The sequence below is a fragment of the Danio aesculapii genome, chromosome 17 (genome assembly GCF_903798145.1).
Source record: "Danio aesculapii chromosome 17, fDanAes4.1, whole genome shotgun sequence".
Classification (NCBI taxonomy): Eukaryota; Metazoa; Chordata; class Actinopteri; order Cypriniformes; family Danionidae; genus Danio; species Danio aesculapii.
In genome coordinates this window covers 30,680,613-30,704,825 of record NC_079451.1, presented here as the reverse complement: position 1 = coordinate 30,704,825, position 24,213 = coordinate 30,680,613, and the positions used below count along the sequence as shown (strand labels likewise).

Sequence of the window (24,213 nt, the reverse complement as noted above, 5' to 3'; positions counted from 1 at the left end):
TTCTGATTTGGGACTCTTTCATATGAAATCCGAAAACAGGCCAGATTCAACCTCAATTCAGTTCAGCCTCAGTCTAAACAGTCATATTAGAATTCGTGTTTTTTTTTAATGTCACACTATTGGTTGACAATCACAATCCTCCACTGACAGAAGTCACTCCAGAGATACCACACTCTTTGTGAATAATAATAATAATAATAGTAATAATAAAACATTTTATTTATAATGCACTTTTCTAAAACCTAAAGCACTACAAACAACAAACAAATCAAACATGCAATAAAATACAAGGATTCAACACTGAAAAATGATAAAATATAAACACATTTGGATGATCAAAAATCTAAAAATGCAGTCTTAAAAAGATGAGCTTTTAACATCTTCTTAAAGCTAGCTAGTGTGGAAGCATTTCTTACAGAATAAAGGAGATCATTCCATAACCAGGGTATCTTTGGGTGGAATAAACAGTAGTGAAGGAACAGTGAGATGTTGTACTCACAGCTCTATCCTAGTTATTTCAATTATTTAAAATCTTGCTGTCTTTCTCTTCATCTTTGTCTTTCTCCTCCTCATCGCATGTGCATGAATTTGGTGGCTTCTCATCTCATGCATTTCATCTCATGTACAAACTCTGCCTTAAGTGGCCTTTATTTCAATATCACATCATGCGGCCATGAACATTTTACACTGAAGATAGTGACTCCATAAAAAAAAAATTCTCAAGAATAAATCAGCATTGTGCATCAATCCTTCGTCTATAAACACGCAGCACAGACCCTCTTTTAGATACACCAATGGCACCAATATTTATTGGCAAATATTGGATTAATTGAAAGCTATCTGCTTGTTAAGTGTGACGTCACGTTAAGCGGCTTCTGGATCCAAGCGCTATATCAAACTGTATGGGGAGACTCATCAAATGATAATAATAAATGTTTACAAAGTGCTGTATTACTTTTGAAAAAACGATTGCAATATATATATATATATCCATGCATAATATCAGATGGCCAGAAAGTGATAAATGTTTTATAAATTGTTAAAATTTTGGTATTTGTGATGCAGGATGCCCAGAGACTGTTTTGTAGACCATGATTTTATATAAAATTCACTTTAATGTGTGATATGACTAAAAAGTGGCCATAAACAAATGTTTTCCCTATTCAAATGATTAGCGTCTTGGACCCGGAAACAGTATTCCATATGTCACCAACTTAACAAGCAGATAAACATATCGAATCAAATTAAAAGAACCTGTATGACTTATCAGTATTGTTATTATCTGTATGTTTTATATAATGCTTGTTAAGAACAAGTTATGTTTGTAAATTATAAGCTTAATAATTATAACCAATGTTGCCATTTATATAGCCAATTCTGCTGATATCAGCACCTGAGCATTTAAAAAAAAATTCCCCGCTCGTTTACTCTAGCATTTAATTTTCTGAGGACTAGCATTCCTTGTGTTATGGCCTCTTCTTGTTGAATTGCTCATTGTAAATGTAAAATATGGCATTAAACATAAATAAATAATTTAATTCATATTAGCATATCGACTATATAAAAATAAACTGTACTAAACTAATAATGGATGTACAATTGTTGGAGCTTTCCATACAAAAGAAACATTTATGGAAAGACAGTATTGAAAGCCTATAACCTGGTTAAGTTTTACTAGTCAATTTAAAGGTATTTACACCATACACCGTCCAGATCTTGACCTGCTGTGAAAGCTGAAGTAGGAGGAGGAAAATAGAGAACGTGTGTATTTGAGAGCATTTTCTCCATTCATCTTCATTAATTGATTGAGGAATATGTTATCCAAACATTTCGATTACCAAGCCAAATAATTTGTGCTGTTTTTGGTAGATTGTAATGATCGTTATGGAAATGAGCTGTTGGAGATACACAGCTCATTTCCATAACGATCATTACAATCTACCAAAAACAGCACAAATTATTTGGCTTGGTAATCGAAATGTTTGAATAACATATTCTTTAATTTGTGTGTCGGGTTCCGTTTAATGCTTACTAAGTTTAAAATCATAAAACCATAGAAATATTTCTGCATTGTGCATTTTTATGTGTTTGTTATGGTTGATTGTTTGCAGATGCCACTTGCTTTATTTTCTAAATATATGTAAAAGCAATGACATTCATATATTAAATGCTCAAATACTTTTTCGAGCACCTTTATCACTGTGGTCCCTCTGTCCTCCTCTAATGTAGCTCTGCACTGTTGTTTCAGATGCGTCAGGCCAGAAGGCATTCGAGCCCCTGTATTCAGAGATACACACCACGTGTCACTCAAGGCAGCACGTATGTGAGCTCCCCCCCCCCTTTTTTTTCCGCTTTCCCGCTTCGCTTTAGAGGAGTCGCTAATATACATACGCTCACAGACGAACTCATCTAGCTTAATCTTTTCTACTTTTGCAGAATAACTTCACAAACACACTCAAATTTAACAGTTCATATGTAGAAATAAATGACATTCAGAGATGCATTAAGTTTTATGCTGACCTAATTATTTCCTTCTAATTCAGATTTTTCTCCCCTGACTTGTCTTCTCAACACTGTGGCTCCTTCATTTGAACTAATGTTTAATTTTAATGCAATTCTCCACTTCTAATGCTTCTGCCTCTCTGCCAGCCCACTGCAGTCTCCTGCTACACACTCCAAACAACTGCGTGTTTCACACATTTCAGCAGCTCATCTCATTTAATTGTTGTTTATTTTGTGTAACATGGGTTAATTTTGGATTTTTATCATCCTAAATTATCTAAATGTGCAATTACTCACTAAAATAACCAAAACCATGTTCACAGCCATTCTGTAATGTGACATATATTTATTGAGATGGAAATTTAGAAACTGTTTACACCAGCTGTCATTTTTGGATTTTTTCTTTTTTTTTAATGCTGGATAGTAGAATTGTAAAATGAGTCGATGGGATTTAATTATAATAAGCAACAATCCCCCACAAGTATCAAATATTCTTTGTACTTAATCAGAATTTAGTGGGTTTTTTTTACTCTGTTATTAACAAAATGAATAAATCATTGATTATTTGTTAGCTTTGCCATTTAGAATAGCATTTTTATTTTTCATTAGGAAACTGGTTGGACGCTTTTGATAACACTATTTAGACTTTAATTTAAACCTTCACTTGTATTATTCACTGAGTCTTTTATTTGAATGAAAAAAGAATCTCAGGGAAATCTTATGTTAATGCGCTTATGTTCAGTGGTGGAAACAGTACTAAAATCATACTTAAGTTAAAGGACTCTTACTTGCCTAAAAATGTAGTGCAAGTAGAGTAAAAGTATCTGTTGTAAATATTACTCAAAGTATGAGTAAAAAGTAGCTCTTTCAAAAGTACTCAAGAGTTGTGAGTATTATGCTGTAAAAAGCGGATGCATGTAATTTGTGGATGTGTGTAAACGTAACATTCTGTAGTGCATTTAGTTATTGCCCAGCAGGCACGCAATGTCATAAGACGCTAATATTAGGATAGATTTAGGTTGTGAAGTCGGGTGACCAAAATTCAATGTCTAGGCAGCGTCAGAATACAACGTTATTTTGATGTTCAATAATGACGTTGATATTTGGTTGATTTTTAGGTTGTGTTAGAAAGTCACCAAATACCAACATCTTAAACCAACGTCAAATACTGACATTTATTCGTCAGGTATAGCAACCAAAATCCAACATCTAATAGACATCATAGTGGTAACATCCACACAACGTCAAGCTGTAACATCATTAGATGTTGATATTTGGTTGATTTTAGGTTGGACATTGACGTCGGCCTGACGTTGAGTTCTGATGTCAACCGGATTTTCATTTTCAAACAAAATGCAATGTCCCCACAATGTTAGGGTACAATGTCAATCTGATGTCATGTTGACATCTTGTTCCTGCTAGGTGTTTAAGGCCATTTCGGTCATCATACAGTAAGCATCCGTCATCTTCTCATCAGTGACATGCATCTAAACAGTCTCTGGATCAATGCGTGTAAAGATTTTGGACCTCTTCTTGGACATTTTTAATGCTTTCAAACAGTTTGGTGCAATTATAATTATAAATCGCCCGTGTCTTGAGGTAGTTCATTATGATGCGATTTACTTTCTATATGCGATTTGATTGGACTGGAATCCCAGGACTGATTTTTCTAATCCCCATAGACAAGAAATTGTAAAATAGTGTTTGTAGGTTGAAGGAAGTAGTGGAGCAAATGTACGGAAACTGCATTAAAAATGTGCTCAAGGGAAGTAAAAGTGCACATTTTAAAAAACTACTTAGTAAATTATCATTCCTGAAATACTAGTCAATTACAGTAATTTGAGAATTTGAAATTTGTTACTTTACACTGCTGCTTATGTTTTTAGTAATTTATAAAACATACAAATATATGTACATCAAATAATGTTGTTGTGCATGTGTGTTTGCTTTGTGTGTGTTATGTTAAACATGAGGTTAAATATGCTTTGCATTGCATATGCATTCCATTTTGGTTTTTATAAAAGTCATCCCAACTTCCGAGTAATGTCTTGCAGTAAGCTTTTTGTCTTGTGAGGTAAATAATAGAGTCTCAGACATCCGCTCATCAGTCACTGCTGTTATTCGATTAGAGATGTCTCCGCTTTCTCGCAAGATTAAGTTAAATGTTGTGGACAATCTACAGCAGTGACTAAGATGTTTTTTTCTGTTGTGTTGCAGTTCTCAAACTGATGCTAATGTGTTTATATTTGTAAATTAATTTGTAACTCTTAACACAGAATGCAGTTATAACCTAGTATTGATATTTCTCACCTTTCTCTTATTTTCGTGATATATTTTCTTTTTCTATCCCCAGTCTTTTCTTTCATTAAATTAACCTTCTTCTCTGTCTGCCAACTTGTACCTTAGGCTGGGCGAGGTAGCTTAAAAATAATACCTTCATGTTTGGATATTTCATATGCATCTCTGTGTTTGTGCTGTACTGTATATCCTCAAATATTTTGAGATTGAATTTTTTACTTATTATTTATTTTAAATCAGAGCTTCAAAAATTGACTCAAAATAGTTCAAGTGGTTGTAGCATAGCAACAAAAACTAAAAAAAAATGTTAATCAATTAAATATAATTAAAAAAAAATTCTATGAACCTATAATACAGTAATATACTACAGGATTTAACTAAATGAATTATTTGGTCAGAACCGTTCAAAAGTTTGGGGTCAGTTTTTTTTTTTAAGAAAATGATTCTGTTCATCAAGGCGCTATTTATTAAATGTAAAAAAAAATGTTAAATTGTTAAATGTTTATTTACATTTTAAATAACTGGTTTTATTGTGTATATAGTTTCAAATGAAATTATTACTCCAGTCATTATTGCTTTTATTACTATTAACATTAATAATAATAATATTAAGAATAATAATTAATATTAGAATGGTTTCTGAAGGATCATGCGACACTGAAGACTGAAGTAATGCAGCTGAAAATTCATCTTGAAATCACTGGACTAAATTATTAAATTAAATTATAAACTACCTTTAAACAGTTATTTTATAGTGCAATAACTTTTCACAATTTTTATGTATTTTTCATTAAATAAATGCAGCCCTTGGTGAGCAGGAGAAGCTTATTTTAAAACATTTATAAATCCTTCTGACCCCATACTTTTGACCAGTAGTGTATGTATAGTTTTGTTCTCACCAATACAACACTACAAAATATGCTTTTTACAGTTTCAGCTGTCAAAAACGAATTTTAAATGATCAGGTTAGTGCATTTTAACAACACATCCTGTAATGTGTGAGTTATTCAAATGTTGTTTGACCTGGTTTTGGATGTGAATGAATGTGGACAAGCTCAAAACACTTTTAGTATTGATTTGATTGACAAAAATGCATTTTAAAACCAAATGTAAACAGCAGCTTTAACACAATAAGGGCTTATGTTAAAAATGTGTAAATAAACCCACTCTTAAATAAACTTACTGGGCAAATGAAAAGCACATTTACTTATGTACAGTTAAAGTCAGAATTATTAGCCCCCCTTAAATTTCTTTTGCTTTTTTAAATATATCCCTAGTTATGTTTAACAGAGCAAGGAAATTTTCACAGTATGTCTGATAATATTTTTTCTTCTGGAGAAAGTCTTATTTGTTTTATTTTGGCTAGAATAAAAGCAGTTTTAAATTTTTTTTTAAAATCCATTTTAAGGTCAAAATTATTAGCCCCTTTTTAATCACATTTTTTTCCGGTAGTCTACAGAACAAACCATCAATATACAATAACTTGCCTAATTTACCCAACCCTGCCTAATTAACCTGTAATTGCTGTATAGAAGCGTCTTGAAAAATATCTAGTCAAATATTATTTACTGTCATCATGGCAAAGATAAAATAAAGCAGTTATTAGAAATGAGTTATTAAAACTATTATGTTTAGAAATGTGTTGAAAAAACGTCTCTCCGTTAAACAGAAATTGGTGAAAAAACGGGTGGGCTAATAATTCAGGGGGGCTAATAATTCTGACTTCAACTTTATGAATGTGTGTATGTATGTATGTATGTGTGTGTGTGTGTGTGTATATATATATATATATATATATATATATATATATATATATATATATATATATATATATATTCGTTTTTTTTCTCTTTTTTTTTTGATCCTTATATCAAATAAACACAAGCTGTATCGTCCACTTCTCCTTTTAAAATCTCTCTCCACCTCTCACATTGTCTCTCTCTCATGTTGTGTTTTCCAGTGAAGGGCATAGCTGGGTTCTCTGAATACTAACACTTGTGATCTGGTGCTCTGCTGCCTCTGGTCTCTGGTACTTCACATCTCCTAAAACGTTTCTCGGATGAACTTAACTCGCTGCATCAGCCTTAACGCTTTCCTAGAAAAAAATTGTTCAAATCAGACATTCAGATGTAAATGCTGTTGTTTTTTTCACCCCATTTAGGAGCACATTGTTGGCGGCTCCTGTTTCTACCGCCAGCACACGGGTTCAGTCATCCCCTGGACGGCCAGCCCTGCCGTGTCAGGCCACCCAGCACGCCATGGTCCCGCGAGGCCTGGCATGGGACAGCGAGCACTTCATGAGCCTGCTGCCCCTGCCCCGTCCACACGCCCGCCTGTCACTGCAAGAGACCCACCTGTCCAAGTGACTCACGAATCGCCCTGGCGGAGACGCAGCAGCATGGGAATGTGCGATGCTCCTTTACCCCAACTTGATCTGGACAACGCAGATCTTCCTGTCAGTGAGGTCTGACTGTTTTATGGTAAACTTTTAACTCAGACAGAAATATCAAGGTGTGATATGACTTCAAAAACAGATCGGATTGAAAGAGCTCATGTTCATATTGATCACGAACACTACATTATGATGATTCAAACACCAAAGATTCTTCAAAGTACCTCCCAACCTTTTTTTGGGGTAAATATCACCCACTGTGTTGGAGGAAGTGAAGATTCACATGGATCGGGGTTGGAAAGTGTTTTTGAGATATGATTCCCTTTTAATATCTGAAAACTCCCCTTTACATTGGATCACAGAACATGCTTTTTTCTGTACAGTTTCCTGTTTTTTAAGGTTTTTCTATGTGCTCTAATTGTGACTAATTGATCCTGTGGACTAAGCTGGAGTTCATTTTAACTCTATTCATTTGCCTTTCTTTAATCCACATACAGTAAATACATATGGGTGACTTCATGTAGTTGTAATATTATTGTCCGTCTTTTGCTCCGCTAAATGAGGAATCAAATTCACTCGTTATTTAATAACTCAGTGTGTTGAATTAGGTGAAACCAAGTGGATTGTACAGATACCGTTTAATTGGTCCACTTTTCTGTTATTTTTCTGGCATCCCGGTAAGACTGTACATGTCTGACCAGATGAGTGAGATGTTGTTGTTGAATTGTTCCTATTGTGTTTTGAGTTGTTGGGATTTGCGCATGACTACTATGACAAAATGCTTTTCAGTGTATGTTGATCTTCGCACTGATTCATCATGTTTGCCCTGTCAAAAAAAAAAAGTGCCTATCTTTTCCTTTCAAAGGTCTGGCAGTTTTAACCCTCAGTTTTGTTTTTGTGTTGTAACCATTTTAATCTTGTTTGTTTATATTATTTATTATAAGAAAAAGCAATAAACAAAGTCTGAATTAATTTTCATTACCTCTCACTTGTGTACAGGACCTCCAAACACAAGAAATTCAAATAGACAAATGGAAATAAAGAAAGTCTGTTCTCCCAAAACTCTGATGTTTAAACAATGAAGAGATCAACAAATTAATCCATATGGGTCAAGCGGTTTAATCCAAAGCTTCTGAATGGACATGGTTGCTTGATAAGACAATGACAATGACCAATCATTAGTGTTTACACAGTGTTGCCAAATAATTTTTGAGGCAAGTAATGCATTAAATGATGATTTGTTATTGTTGTGTAAAGTCTTAATTTCATAAGCATAACATAAATTAGTACTTGTATGTACAACACAATATGTCAATAAAATTCAAATATAACTCAATAACTCAAAATATAAGTCAATAAATGAACGTAAACATAAGAGGATCAGACAAATGCTCATTCTAGAAGAAAATTCCAGATGGCACTTAGAGGTTTTTGCATCTGAACTCTTCAACTATAGACATGTCAATACAATTTGAAAGAGAAATCATAAATGTTTTTTTTCATCGCAATTTAATTCACATATAATATGCAGCACATTATATGTGAATTAAGTTGCCATGAAAAAAAAATAATTTATGATACATCTTTTAAATTGTATTAACTTATCTATAGTTGAAGAGTTCAGATGCAAAAACCTCTAAGTGCCATCTGGAATTTTCTTCTGGAATGAGCATTTTTCTGATCCTCTTATGTTTACGTTCAGTTATTCCATGCTAAAATAGATGAAAATAACCTTTTATGTGCCATAAAAATCAAATTACTGTAGGACCTTGAGAAAAATCCAAATTTTTAAAGAAAATTTCAGATGGCACTTACAGGTTTTTACATCTGAACTCTTCAGTCGTTGTACAATATGTGCACTGATTTCACTTTTCATCTATCAAAAAAAAAAAAAAAGCATGTCAAAGGCAAACAATATCAGACCGGAAGTTGAGGTGGAGCTGACGATTGTCTAGACCACTCACTGTAACATTACTGTAAGCAACAAAATAGCTGTCTAACTCTCATTGCAGTACAGTATGCAGTTCTGTAGTTCGCTACTAGTGACTTGTCTGTCTAGCTCTTTGGCTAGTGCAGGGATTCCCAAACTTTTCAGCCCGCAAACCCCCATAACGACTTGCGATCCCCAATATCCTGGTGGTTAGATACTGTATATACAACCCTTACAAACGCAAAACAGCTCACACACATCAAAAGTCCAAAGTCTATTCTTTGTTTAATTTTGGAGAACGCCACTCGGAGATCGTCCTCTATGTTCAGTCCTGACCTGTATTTAATTTTATTTTTTGCGAGTGCCACAAAGGTGTCAGCAAGTTTACCCTGGTGCCGGGAAATCAATCTGCTACATTTGACATTGTTGTGTCTTTAATCTAACATAATGAGACCCCAAGGGTTACAATCCAATGGGGAAGAAATGTGTGTTGTTTAATAACTATTAAATGCTGTTTTTTTTATTTTCTGTTGGATATGAACAAATTATGCTCATTCTAATAGTTTCATATAATGAATTAGATTTTTGGAAATCACCCGCTCACCTTGCCATGACCTCTACTTTGGGAACCACTGGGCTAGTACATACAGTGTAAATAGGTACTGTATAGTAGGCTACATACTGAACACCTGAAATTGTGTTGGCTACTTACTGTCTTGTAGGTACTACCTTTGAATGTGAGCTTACTCATATAGAACTATTTTTGAATGGCCATGAATAATTGTATAGCAAGTGTCTCTGTCCATTTAATCTCTTCTGTGGCCTCATACACTCTCAGAAATAAAGGTACGTGAGCTGTCATTGGGGTGGTACCTTTTCAAAAGGTACAAATTTGTAACTAAAAGGTCCATATTAATACCTCAAGGATACATATTAGTACCTAAAAAGTACAAAAGTGATCCTTTTAAAATTTGTAGGTACTAATATATACTTTTGACATACCAATATGGACCCTTCAAGTACAAATGTGTACTTTTTGAAAATGTACCACACCAGTGACAGCTCTTGTAGCTTTATTTCTGAGAGTGTAGGATAGTAAAGTGGCTATTAGATGTGGACAAAATTACTTCATAGTTAATATTAATTAGGTGTCATATGAGGTGGGGTGTCAGATGTTTTACTACCTTCACATACTGTTTTTTCTATTAAGTTTCTGTAATGTATGAATTTTGCTTTTAGAGATTCGAGTATCTGCTTGACACGCGAGAACCAATGAAATTTATTCTTCGGGGCACGCAGGAACCAATTAATGAGATTCATTACTGTGAATAGTAATACTATTAAAAGGGGTCCGTGTATGGACAAAATCAAATTTTATTTAATTACATTATCTATTTTTTTTCAGAAGATGAACCAATATGTGTGTGTAAAGACGTGACGGTGAGTAAGTGAAATCAAATTTTCAGTCTGCGTTGAACTAACCCCGCTAGTAAACAAGAAATGCTCAGGTGTTTTTATGGATTTGTCTATCATTAGTGAAAATGGAGGTTTTGTCGCCCTCTGGTGGACATTAGTGGCTACTGCCAGACTGCCCTTTAGAAGCATAGAACACCTGTTAAACTGCTGTAAATATCTCAGAACATGACTCGTTAATTGTAATATAATTCAGATACATTAGGCAATTCACCCAATCTATCAAAACCGTTTTTCTTGGCCCTGCTGCATATACAGTTGTCAAAATTCATCCCTGGTTTTGCATGTGATGTGTGTTTTGTCCCATGTAACTTTTGACTGACCTCACATAAGGGATGATGTCACCAACTATTAGACCATTACAGCAACAGCATCAACTGACATACTGCTGGTGAAGATTCGGCACATGTTCACAAGGCCTTTGAGAACGTGTTTTAAATGTGTAGCACAGTCAAAATAAGAGTAAAGAGATAACTCACCCACAACTGAAAATTATGTTTCATTCTTTACTTGTTTCATACTTGTCAGACTTTCTTCTGTTGAACACAAAAGAAGATATTTTGAAGAAAGCCAAATCCATTGACATCCATAGTAGGAAAAAAAAAACAAAAAACAAATACTATGCAGGCCCATGGCCAGCCTGGTGAATTTTTCTCTTTTCAAAAAGTGGACCTTTTTGCTGTTATTCACCTAATTGTCTATTTAATTAAGAGGTTTAAATACTGCATTTTAGTGACATTTTAAGCACTATTTTTAACTGGATTGGCTTGTCTGATGCTCATCATAACCACACGTTTTCATCATGGTCATCATAACAGCAGGTCACAAGATTTAGAATAAAGAAACATGAAAACAATACTTATTTTTTAATACATTTTTTACATCATTACATCATATAAGTTATTACGTCATATATTTCTAGAAAAATAGGAATCTGTTAAAGTTTTAAATTAAAAACTAGCCTGTTGTCATTTATTAGACAAATAACAAACTGGCCAGCACATTCAACTGTCCTCTGTCAGGAATTGGGACTTCAGGGAAGTCACACTGAAGCAACATCCAACACATGATTCCACTTGATCTTAAAGCCTTCTTTCATGTGTTATTTCTATAGATTTTTTTTTTTACAATTTATAATGGTATACCAATAAATAGGAAAATTAAGCACACGTATGGGACAAATTCTGGACCTTTCTCAGTGAGGGGTTCTCATGCTATGGAAGTCAATGGTCAAAATATAAAGTTTTGGAGCCACTTGAAGGAGAGTAAAAAGTGAGCAAATAATAATTTTGGATGAACTTACTCTTCAAATCATACGTCAAAATCACTGGCCTAAATCTGTGGTGCACAAGTTTATGGGTGTGTGTGTTAAGGTAATACTTTATTATGTATAGGTAAATTTTATTTATTTATTTTTATCATGCATTTTGGTCATGTGCTATACGTGACAAAAATGCATGATATCAATAAATAAATAATTCGTGTGTGCGGGTGTTTTCAGAAACAAAAATTTCTCATCTTTTTTTGGCAGATGGTGTTATATTCAACCCTGGACTCTGTTTAAATCTGTAATAAAAAAAACAAAAGCTCATAAAGTATTGACAATGAAATAATCTGTGGAAAAAAATGCTAATTTAAAATAATAATGATAATAATAAACTGAAATAGTATTTAAACAATAAGCAGCACTGGGTACTTGTTATTATACTTATTTTCGATTCTCATGCACAAGAGCTACTATGAAGTAAATTAAAAGATGAATGTTACATAAAAAAAAATATTGGGATACATAGAAGAGGTTTAGTCTACATTTCTCTTGTCCACTCATCATCTTCAGACAAGTCTTTTCATGTTTCTTCAAGTTACCAACAGTACAGCGTTTGCATTGTGTTTCAGATAACTAAACCATTAGTCAGAACTGTCCAGCTTAATAGACTTTGTTCATGAGGAAAACCATAAATTCGCCCACTTAGAGTTTCTCAGTTCCACTCGACCACAAAAACAACCCAGCCTTGCAGTCCTCAGGCCAGGGGCTTTTCCCATGGCCTAACCCCTCGTAAAGATTCTAAAACAGCCTGGCCAGAATTGTCAGTATTTAGACTAATTAATTTGTATTATTTATTTATATTTTTGCATGCAGCGTCATAATTATAGACCTACCACTAGTATCTCAGACATGTAGTTTGTGTGTGAACAAGCTCTGCGAGGCGCATTATAGGCCTGTAAAATTCCTGGACTCACTCTCATCTGTAAGCGCTGCAGTCCATGTGTTGCCACAAAAATGTTTATCAGGCTTAATTCAAGCGCCTGTAAATTATAGCAGGAAGCTAAAGCTCAGCACGGCCACAAGTAAATGACTCTGTTTGCTGCATGCTTTAATTATGGCTTCAATTAATTTGATATTTGGAGGATGGGGCCTGTTTACCACCAGATTCATACATGGGATGTTTATGAAGTTTTCCATAACAACAGTAAAAATGTATAGAAATAGGCCTGAAGAGATGTTCTTTCTTGCTGTGTGTTTGTGCAGGTTTGTTGTAGATTGAAATTAGTTTGCTTGTATCACTGTGGGTTTTTATACGCATTCAACTATTGGCACCTCAAGGTTTGAGTATTAAGCAAAAATTCTAAGTAGAATCCTTGTAAAAGTCATTGACCTTATAAGTAAAATTATTCGATGTATTAGAATAAACATATATGTGGTGCCAACTTATGGTAGCACAATCGCCTCACAGCAAGAAGGTCGCTGGTTCGAGCCCGGGCTGGGTCAGTTGGCATTTCTGTGTGGAGTTTGCATGTTCTCCTCATGTCGGCGTGGGTTTCCTGCATGTGCTCCAGTTTCCCCACAGTCCAAACACATGCACTATAGGTGAATTGGGTAAGCTAAATTGTCCATAGTGTATGTGTGTGAATGAGTGTTTATGGGTGTTTCCCAGTGATGGGTTGCAGTGATCCGGTGCGTAAAACATGTGCTGGATAAGTTGGTGGTTCATTCCGCTGTGGTGATCCCAGAATAATAAAGGGACTAAACCAAAAAGAAAATGAATGAATTAATTAATTAATTAATTAATTAATTAATTAATAATAATAATAATAATAATAATATAAATGCAAAAATGATATAATTTCACTCAATTACCTAACAGGTTTCAGTGAAAGCTTGGATGTCTGAATTGTCTCTAATTTACAGAAATAAGAAATTTTAACCCCACAAGGCAGGCAGCACGGTGGCTCAGTGGTAAGTTGGCCAGTTGGCATTTCTGTTTGCATGTCCTCCTCATGTTGGCGTGGGTTTCCTCCGGGTGCTCCAGTTTCCTCCACAAGTCTAAAGACATAATGTATAGGTGAACTGGATGGTCTAAATTGAATAGTAGTGAATGAATGAATGTGTGTGTACTGTAAATGAGAGTGTATTTGTGTTTCCCAGTAATGGGTTGTGGCTGGAAGGGCATCCACTGCGTAAAACATTTGCTGGAATAGTTGGCGGTTTATTCCGCTGTGGCGACCCCTGATAGATAAGGGACGAAGGAAAATAAACCCCACTACGTGTATAGCATTTTACAAAAAAAAATCATAATTCAAAATAAAAACCTTCAACATTAGATCACTAATACTACTGTTAAATACAAATTAAATTGAATCAAATGAAATTGTGTCACAGGGCGACGCAGTGGACCAGTCATGGACCAGTCCAGCAGTCCAATCAGAAAATATTTAGTTTTAAAAAAAGTAATAGTTCATTTATTATTTTTAATTGTGAATTCATTTTAAGAAAACAAATTGTTTCAAACATTTTACAAGATGCTTTATATGTTATTATTATTATCCTGCATTAAGATAAAATCAGGCGCAGTAGGTAGTGCTGTCGCCTCACAGCAAGAAGGTCGCTGGTTCGAGCCTCGGCTGGGTCAGTTGGCGTTTCTGTGTGGAGTTTACATGTTCTCCCTGCGTTCACGTGGGTTTTCTCCGGGTGCTCCGGTTTCCCCCACAGTCCAAAGACACGCAGTACAGGTGAATTGGGTGAGCTAAATTGTCCGTAGTGTATGTGTGTGTGAATAAGTGTGTATGTGTTTCCTAGAGATGGGTTGCAGCTGGAAGGGCATCCGCTGCATAAAACAAATGCTGGATAAGTTGGCGGTTCATTCCGCTGTGGTGACCCCAGATTAATAAAGTAACTAAGCCGAAAATAAAATGAATGAATGAATGAAATTGTGTTATTTCAGTGTATATAACAAGAATGTCAACATATGTTATATTAAACCAGTGTTTCTCAACCATGTTGCTGGAGGACCACCAGCTTTGCTCCATGTCTCCTTAACCAAGCACACCTGATTCAGATCATCAGCTCATTAGCAGAGACTGAAAGACCTGAAATGGGTTCAAAGACAAAGGAAACGTCTAAAACATGCAGTGTTGGTGGTCCTTCTGGAACGTGGTTGAGAAACACTGCTTTAAACTCAAATAAAACACCAATTTTGTATAGCTAACAAAAAGTAAAAACATTCTTAAATTATTTTAATAGGCAACTGAAAGTAAATGTTGCCATGACTTATTGATTAAATAATTTTTTACAATGTAAATCAGTTAGACTAAATCTCATATATGCTGACATGAAATAAAAATGTAAAATAGCCTCATCATTTATCTGAAATGATATTACTGAAAGAATAAATAAATAAGAGAGGCGTCTATCCCTAACATACAGTTTTATATCAATAAATAAAAAAACCCTCCCTTCACACAATATTTAATTGTTTCATAAAACGTCTCTTTTTCAATCTTTTTCATTATAAATTGATTCATAAAAACATTGTCGTCAACTAATGACAAAAACAACTAAACTTGCCAGTTTTGCAAGAGGGAGTACAATTTAAAGTAGTGATTTAGCATAAGAGACTCATACTGCGCATCAGTGTGAGAGAGTTTTTGCGGGCCAATGGCATCGCTTGTTGTCATTGTGAAGTGTGCGCGTGGAATCCGCAGCGCTTTTATAAACGCTGCGCCAGCAGAAACTCCAGAGAGACGCGCATAGTGCTCGCTCCCGCGGCGCACCAAATTTACGCAGCTCGGCCCAAAGATTATTTCTGCTTGGAGGCAGCTCGGATTATTTTAGTTTACATTCAAAGCTACACATAACTCACATTCCGTATTTATTTAACGTTCATAACCATGATTTTGGTCACTTTTTTCTGCATCTGCGCTTTGGTAACATCGCTGCAAGCTGATGCGCGCCTTAGTAAGCGGTATGTTATAGGCGGTTGTCCGAGTCACTGCGATAAATCCATTTGTCCGGCGATGCCGAAGGACTGCACGACTGGGCAGGTGATGGATCACTGTAACTGCTGCCTGGTGTGCGCGTCCGGAGAGGGAGAGGCGTGCGGCGGGGTGGGTAAGCTGGGCGACCCGGTGTGTGGAGAGAGTTTGGAGTGCTCCGTGACCGGGGGAGTGAGCTACTCCGCTACCGTCAGGAGGAGAGGCAAACAAGGCGTCTGCGTGTGCAAAAGCAGCGATCCAGTGTGCGGCAGTGACGGAGTCTCGTACCGGGACATCTGCGAGCTGAAGCGGATCAGTAACCGAGCCCAGAGCCTGCAGCAGCCGCCGGTGCTCTTCATACAGCGTGGAGCGTGTGGGACGTGTGAGTACCTTACCAAACCTGTTTACTTATTCGTTTACACTGTGGCACAATATGAAGTATGTGCACTTAAAATGTAGTCAACTTTATATGTAACTTGGATGCATGGATGATTGAATGGATAAAGCTGACTGATTGCTGAAAGGAGTCCAGATGTTGGCAGCAGATGCAGACATCTATTCATCATCGGTTTAAACCATCTGCAAAACTATGCACCCCATTTTTATGATCTTGTTCCTTTGTAACTTTTTTTGCTGAGAATGTGGCTTTCTCTTCATACCTTTAAAGAGAAAGTTCCCCCACATGAAAAAAGTGTCCAAGTGTCCAATTAGCAGGTGACTTTTTTCTTTAGTTGATCATTGAAGAAGACGTTTAGCTAAAACTGTGGTCCTTAGTGATTCATAAAATTCAAGTTAACAGCTACCTGCACTTTTAGAACAAAAAAAAAAAAAACAACACATCCAAGTAAAACTAAATTAATATCTGAGCCTTCTAGCAACACTTAGTAGTAAACAAACATCATCAGCTTAAATGTGACACATTTGCACCTATGCATATCTCATTATGAAACCGCAGACTTGCACTTCAGACTGCATGAACCATTTGCAGAGGCTGTGAGGAATATAGTAATGTTGTAAAAAAATGTTCAGTTTCTCACACAAACTACTCATTTCATATCAAAAGACCTACGCTTATCATCAGGAGCCAGGGGTATTAATTCTGTCAGCATATTTAAGCATGTATATGTTTTCTGACTCCTGTTGACTGGTATTTTATCCTCACCAAGGACCATAAAAGTCAGAGACGTCTTGCATGGTGTGAGGGTGAGCAAATCAACAGCACATTTTTATTTTTGGGTAAACTGTCCCACAAAGGCACAATTTCATGTTTTTATAGTCATGTAGTAGGAACGTGTCTGGTTTCAGTTGATAAAGTGAATAAATGTAAACATTCTGTCTCAAACACTAACAAAATCAAATGTTTTTGAGTCATGCATGTATTTGTGGCTATTTCATCATGTTCACGATGAACATCCAACTATATTATAAAAAAAACGGTGAGATCTACAAGTTCAAATGTGATCAACAATAGAAAGTACCAACTTCAGTCAAGTCTCTGCATTCAGTCACAATAATTTATTTTAATGCATTTTGACCCTCACATGCAATTTGGTCAAAGCACTTGCTCATAGGGCACACAAACACAGCATGACCCATTAAGACCATTGTGCTGGAGAAAAGACAGAGCAGCCTGCATGCTCTTCTCGTGTGTGCCCTCAGAATATTAGGTTTCTGTCCCTGAAATGAAGATCCCTGCATCTTCCTTTCTGTGTTTGTGCATTTAGTGTTAAACAGAGATGAATTTGAGCAGGTTGTAAGGACTCTACTTTTTATTAAAAAACGATAAAGATCCAATTTTTATAATTAAATAAGTTGAAATGTGGCCTCTCTTAATCTTGTTTCCTCATGATTCTTACTGAAAGAGACTCAATGTGTTCATATTGGCACAAACCAAAGTTTAAATTATGTCTGAAAGTGGATAGTTGTCTTGGTCTGGATAGTAGATTTTTGATAGTGAATGCTTACACACTTGTTTTCTCACACACACACACAACAGTATAAATTCCTCAGTATCAGCACTCCAGAGCCCCTGCATTAGAAGCTCTAACATTGAGGATACGTTTGGCATAACTGTTGACATGTGTCTGGTCTCTGCATATAAAGTCTCTAAGCAAAGTGCCAAGCTGTGAGAGGTCTGTGGCTTCCAAGTCCTGGCCTCACCTAAAGAAAACACACCGTGCCTCAGAGCTCATGATGTCATTTGCATCTGGATCTGAAGGCCTGCCTGCATTTGTGCACACTTTTCCTTCACCGGATGCAGATTTAGGTCATATTTGTGAGCCATATGCACTCATCGGGAAGCAGATTTTTATTGAAGCAGAAACAATGTCATCCAGCACCCTCCTGCAAGACTAGATGTTTTGGATTTTGAATGATTGTGATTCAGTGAAATGACCTGCACACCGCTAGCTGAAGGATGGGAATGGAAGTGACGCACCAAGTATGCATTGGAAGTTAACTGTTTTCAAGGTATACCGCCATTTGGAAAAGTCAAGGCTTTAAAACCGCCAACATTTACTGCTATACCATTCCTAAGGTATATGTACAGTAAGATTTTTTTTTGTTTAGTTTTCTAGGATGACAGTATCTCCAGCAGAAAATATATCTGAAGATGCTTTTTTTAAATTGTAAAGGAATCTGTGTTTTTGAAACTAATGAAGGCAGCACAAATCAATGAATTATTTAGCCTGGCATATTTACTACTCCAAAATACTTTAAATGTTTCCCAAAATAAAATACATTGTGTTCAAAGGGGGGAAAAGTTTTTGTTTTTTTGCCCAGACATTTAAAAAGAATATATTTTAGAGCAGAAATCACAAAATACAGCGAAATCGTGATGTTTTTATCCAAGGTTATCATACCGTCAGAATCTTATACCGGCTTATGCCTAGCACCAAATGTTTTCCAGACTCACATTGCACCTAAACTATTATATTAGTGCTGTTACACAACTAGTGAGCTGCCTTGCTGTTTTCCAGAATCTAAAGTGACATGTTTGGAAACAATCTGCAAAGGCAGCAACTTGACTCATAAATACTGCAGGAGTAATTTTTTAACAAAAAACTTTTAAGATGTATTTTTGACCTTTAATAATGGCTCAAATACCAGTAAAATGACTGCTACAAATGCACTAAATCGTTTTCTGTTGTGGATTTCATGTTAAAGGTATAGTTCACACACAATAATAACAATGCTGCTAATATACTCAAATAAAGTCTGACGTGACTGTGTAAAAGTTACATTTCCTCATCTGTCAACATGATAGCTTGTGCAAACTTATTCGCATGGAAATCAGATACTTTCCACATAAATGCATAATCATCTGTGTTGCTCTCAGGATGGTATCAAACTTCATTATTAGTACGTTACTGCAGAGCCATTTTAACTATTTTACTTGTATTTAAAGAATGAAAAAGAACTTCACAGTGAGTACATCAGGACATTGAATAACATCCAGTCTCTTACTGTTTTGTGTGCAAAATTACAAAGACAAGCAATAAGTATATGGCTTTGTTCACTTAACGGCCACTATTGTAACCAATTTTAGAATTCTACATATGACCCCTTTAAATTCACTCGTCTCCGCCCTTCTCTCACAACCAATAACACAGCAATTCTCATCCATGCATTAGTTACTTCACGACTTGACTACTATAATGCGCTTCTCTCAGGGCTTCCTTCTAAACTTCTCCATAAACTCGAACTGGTTTAGAACCATGCAGCTCATGTCATCTAGGACTTCATCTCACAAGCATGTCACACCACTTTTTTATCAGCTTCACTGGCTTCCGGTAAAGTTTCGGATTGATTTTAAAATACTACTTCTCACTTTCAAGGCACTTTATAATCTTGCTCCTCAATATCTCACACAACCTCTACATATTTATACCCCTTCTGGCACTGTTAGATCAGCCAACTCTTTCTCCTTGGTGCCACCTCGCACTCGATTAAGCACAATGGGTGCCAGATCTTTTAGCTTCGCGGCTCCTCGACTATGGAACTCACTTCCCCTGGATCTAAGGAGCAGTGATACCCTTCACACTTTGAAATCTTGTCTCAAGGTCCATCTTTTTAAGCAGGCTTTCTTTTGACTATATTTTAGCATTTTATTTTATACTCACGGTGTGTTTTTACCTGCAACTCCTTACATACATTTAAAATATTGTTTGGCAATGTTTTATTAATTGTTTTAATTTGTTGTGTTATGGCTGTTGATGCTTGATGTAAGGCGTCCTTGGGTGTCCAGAAAGGCGCCAATCACAAATAAAATGAATTATTATTATTATGAATTAAATAGTGCACTCTCTTCCCAAATGTTTTGCGTCTTAAGAGGAAACCTTGTCGGTTGGTTATATGCTGGTAGTTCATCAACCATCTCTGCTTAAGCATCTTTGTCTCTGTCTATGTTTGTATGTTTTGGAAAACAATTTATTGGCTTTATAGGCAGAGTAGGAGGGCATGCATTTATGGTTAGTGTATTTGTGTGAGCATTTTTTTTTTTTATGAGTGACCAGCTGTAATCATTCATTCTCTGAACCAACCGTGAGCTGAAAAAAGCAGTGCTCAGTGTGCCTTAAAGTTAATTGCAGTGTTAATTGCAAAATTATGAAAAAAAATGTGTGTGCATGGTTTTTATTAAGTATTTTAGGCTCGTTTCCCAAAGGTCAAACTACAGTAGGTTGTTTGTGAGTGTTCAGAAGCAAGTTTTATATTGTTGTGTATAACCTGAGCATTGTAATTCCCTCATAATACACACTCAGCATATGTGTGTTTTGTTTGCCTCTGGTTTTAATTACTCTCTGCAGTATGCCTGTGCTGTGGTTTATGTGTTTTTATGTGTTTTATAAGTTGTGTGTGTTTGTTCGGTGGTTTTTATAGGCACTCAGAGGTTTGTTTTGTCCAGACTTCTGCAGATTTGTTCAGTAGCCCTACAAATGCCGATCAAGCACATATTTCTGCAGTCTGTATTGCCTGTCTTTCGCTTTCACTTTCCTTTTCTGTTTCTCTCTTCATTTACATATTTTTTACTATTATTTATTTAAACCCTATTACATTCTAATGACAGTTCATATGCATAGTGTTTTTTAAAGGTGCTGTATTTAAGTTTTTGACTCTTCTCAAGCATAAAAATACCATACTATGTTTGCAGATATTTAAGAAACATGCTAACGTTCTTGTTTATCTGAAAAACAATGCTGAAGTCAGACATTCTGCTTTGAAAATGTGTTTTCCGTGCCGGAACGCTGTTTTTGTTTTGGCTCTTTTAACCTGCCCAATCTCACTTTAGCCAATTATATTTTAGCCTCTGAGTTGCCTTGGTGGAAAACCGCATATTTCATTCATTCATGCATGTATCCGTGACTGAAATGCGACCTCCGGTGGACAGTAGCAGACTCTGAAATGAGATGCAGATTCAGAGTTCCACATGTGGTTATTAATTAGCAAATAATATAAATAATATGAGCGTAAACATTAGGTGAGCCGGTTACATTGTAACTGCGTGTCTTAACAATGCGCTAAGTGGTGAGATTTGTAGTGATAAGCAATTGGGCTGTTTGCACCAGACGAAACACCCACAGAAATTTAAATCAAGCCATTAAGAAGCACAAAATATGCACTCAGTCATGAAATGGTTAGGTTTATAATGTAATTAGTACATATTAAACCTCTTTAACATTATTAAATATTCATGTTGAATCAATTGTTTTGTGTCACAGTTCTGAAGTTCAATTTCAAATGGTTTATTTTATTTTCAAGATCTGAGGTGAACTACAGTATCTGCTGCTGCTTTCAGTAGTATGGCAATAAATGTCATCTAAAATGGCATTCAAACGCACATTATTAGCATTTAGCACTGAATAAAGCACATGAGGTATACCTGAGGTGATTACAGTTTATCCTGTTGTTCAGCTGCAAGAAATAGAGTTTCTACTATATCAATTCGAGGGGTTGGTTAGAACAAAAACTTTTTTTAATATAGAAAGTATTCGCTCTATTGCATGGCATTGCTTTAAATTAGAACTCGACTTAAATCAGCCTTTAGGCTCGATCGTCAGACTCGCTCCTTAATCTGGCAACCTGCGCTTGCCTTTGTTCTGATCCAGGAATGCAATACCTAGTTCAACCACTGGGTGTCGAACTTACAAACTACACCTTTAAATTAACATGTAATTCAAATTTTTTTAACAGTGCAATATTATGTATTAAAATCTCCCTGAAATATTAGTAGTACAACCAAACTAAGATTCTTTTTTTGTTATTGTTTTTCCATTACATTTAATACAAGTTATATTGTTTTGCCTTTTTTTTGTGTAATCTGTGTGTAATTTACACTAAATTAATAAAATAGGGTTATTTTCCTGCAGGCAGTAATAATACAGGGGTGGATTTAATGATTTTGGTGCCCTAAGCAATTCCAGCCATGAGGCCCTTTTGTACTTTAAGTTTTTTATTATTATTTTGCTGTTTTTTTCTTATATCATTCAGTCCTTTTCTTGATTTTATCTTCATTAATTCATTTTCTTGTCAGCTTTGTCCCTTTAGTAATCCGGGGTCCCCACAGCGGAATGAACCGCCAACCCATCTAGCACATGTTTTATGCAGCGGATGCCCTTCCAGCCGCAACCCATCTCTAGGAAACATCCATACACACTCACTCACACTCATACACTACGGACAATTTAGCCTACCCAATTCACCTGTACTGCATGTCTTTGGACTGTGGGGGAAACCAGAGCATCCAGAGGAAACCCACGCGAACACAGGGAGAACATTCAAACTCCACACAGAAACGCCAACCGACCCAGCCGAGGCTCGAACCGGTGGCCTTCTTGCGGTGAGGCGACAGCACTACCTACTGCGCCTGATTTTATCTTAATGCAGGATAATAATAATAACATATAAAGCATCTTGTAAAATGTTTGAAACAATTTGTTTTCTTAAAATGAATTCACAATTAAAAATAATAAATGAACTATTACTTTTTTTTAAACTAAATATTTTCTGATTGGACTGCTGGACTGGTCCATGATTGAAGCTGGGGGACACATTTGCGTAGATGTAATAATTACGTTCTAATTAAAAAAAACTGCCCTGATGTTTGATTACATCACTTTAGTAGTGTGTTTTTATGTTGGTACTATTGCTTCACGTTATGTTTTTGCTTTAGATTTATTAGATTTTATATTCTTTCACTTTTAGTATATGGTGAGGTTTGTAATGCAAATAAATTTTTAACATGATTAAACATCATAAATTTTCTGTAAACTCGTACTGTAAATATCAGAAAAGTACAAATATACTTTCCTTTTTGTCTTTACATTTTTTTTTTCTGGTTTCTGTATGGAGTTTGCATGTTCTCCCCGTGTTCCCGTGGGTTTCCTCTGGGTGCTCCGGTTACACCTATAAGTCTAAAGACATGTGCTATAGGTGAATTGGGTAAGCTAAATTGGCCATAGTGTATGTGTCTGAATGGAAGTATATGGGTGTTTCCCAGTGATGGGTTGCTGCTGGAAGGGCATCTCCTGCGTAAAACATATGCTGGATAAGTTGGCGGTTCATTCCGCTGTGGCAACCCCAGATTAATAAAGGGACTAAGACGAAAAGAAAATAATTGAATGAATAAATGATCTTTTTTGAAGGAAGTTTTGTGTGTTCTTGTTTACATGTTTAGGTTTCTCATATCATTTCAGTGTAGTTCTCCTTAATGTTGTTGGTTTCCTTGGTTACTTATAAGTTAATGATTATGGTCACCTGTTCCCAATGTTTTTAACTCTATGGATATAACCTGCTCTCTTTAGTCCTTTGACAGTTCATATATTTGTGTTATGTCATAATAATATTCCTCTGTGAAGACTCATTTTTCTGGATAATCAATGTATCTGCATCATGCACCTCATTGAGACCACAAACAACACGAAATCATTCATTCTTTTATTATTCACTGCATTTCTTTGTTACACTTTTATGTCCTACTATCATTTGTCGCCATCAGTCTGGTCTATGCTCATCCATCCCCTTTTTTTTGGACTCTTTCCATAACATCCTCCTGCTAACTCCAAAATAAAGGATCCCAGCCTCCTAGATCTTTTACTGATGACATTTACTTCCTCAAACATCTAAACAGCATTGATGGTGTGCATGGAGGCATGGTTTGATACGGTTTGCAAAGGATCTCATCCTTTCACTGTCTCTTGTTCACTGTGTCTTGTTCTTTGTGTATAGGCATGTGTGCTCCGTTTGTCCATGATTTGCGTTTGTTTTAGCTCTTTGCAATTTGCATGTTATGAAGGCCGTGGTTGTTCGTGAGTGCAGTCAAGTGCTTGAACTCTTTTCATTGATACCAACACACACAAGTCTACACGTG

At 35.8% G+C, this 24,213-nt stretch overlaps 2 protein-coding genes across 5 annotated transcripts in view; both read left to right on the top strand.

Annotated features, from left to right (window-relative positions):
- The window catches only part of plekha1a (pleckstrin homology domain containing, family A (phosphoinositide binding specific) member 1a), a 28,641-nt gene extending 20,477 nt beyond the window's left edge, over positions 1 to 8,164 (top strand). For 2 of the 4 annotated variants that reach the window (XM_056476784.1, XM_056476783.1), the window contains exon 12: positions 6,962 to 8,164. In XM_056476784.1, the coding sequence (XP_056332759.1) occupies positions 6,962 to 7,270 (309 nt within the window). In that variant the 3' untranslated portion in view covers positions 7,271 to 8,164. Of the gene's footprint in view, positions 1 to 2,248; positions 2,320 to 6,760; positions 6,830 to 6,961 lie in introns of all 4 variants that reach the window. The other 2 variants (XM_056476786.1, XM_056476785.1) reach the window with 2 other exon arrangements.
- Positions 8,165 to 15,598: 7,434 nt separating this feature from the next.
- htra1a (HtrA serine peptidase 1a) overlaps positions 15,599 to 24,213 on the top strand; it is a 42,506-nt gene continuing 33,891 nt past the window's right edge. The window contains exon 1 of the mRNA XM_056477387.1: positions 15,599 to 16,230. Within this exon, the coding sequence (XP_056333362.1) occupies positions 15,765 to 16,230 (466 nt within the window). The 5' untranslated portion in view covers positions 15,599 to 15,764. The remainder of the gene's footprint in view (positions 16,231 to 24,213) is intronic.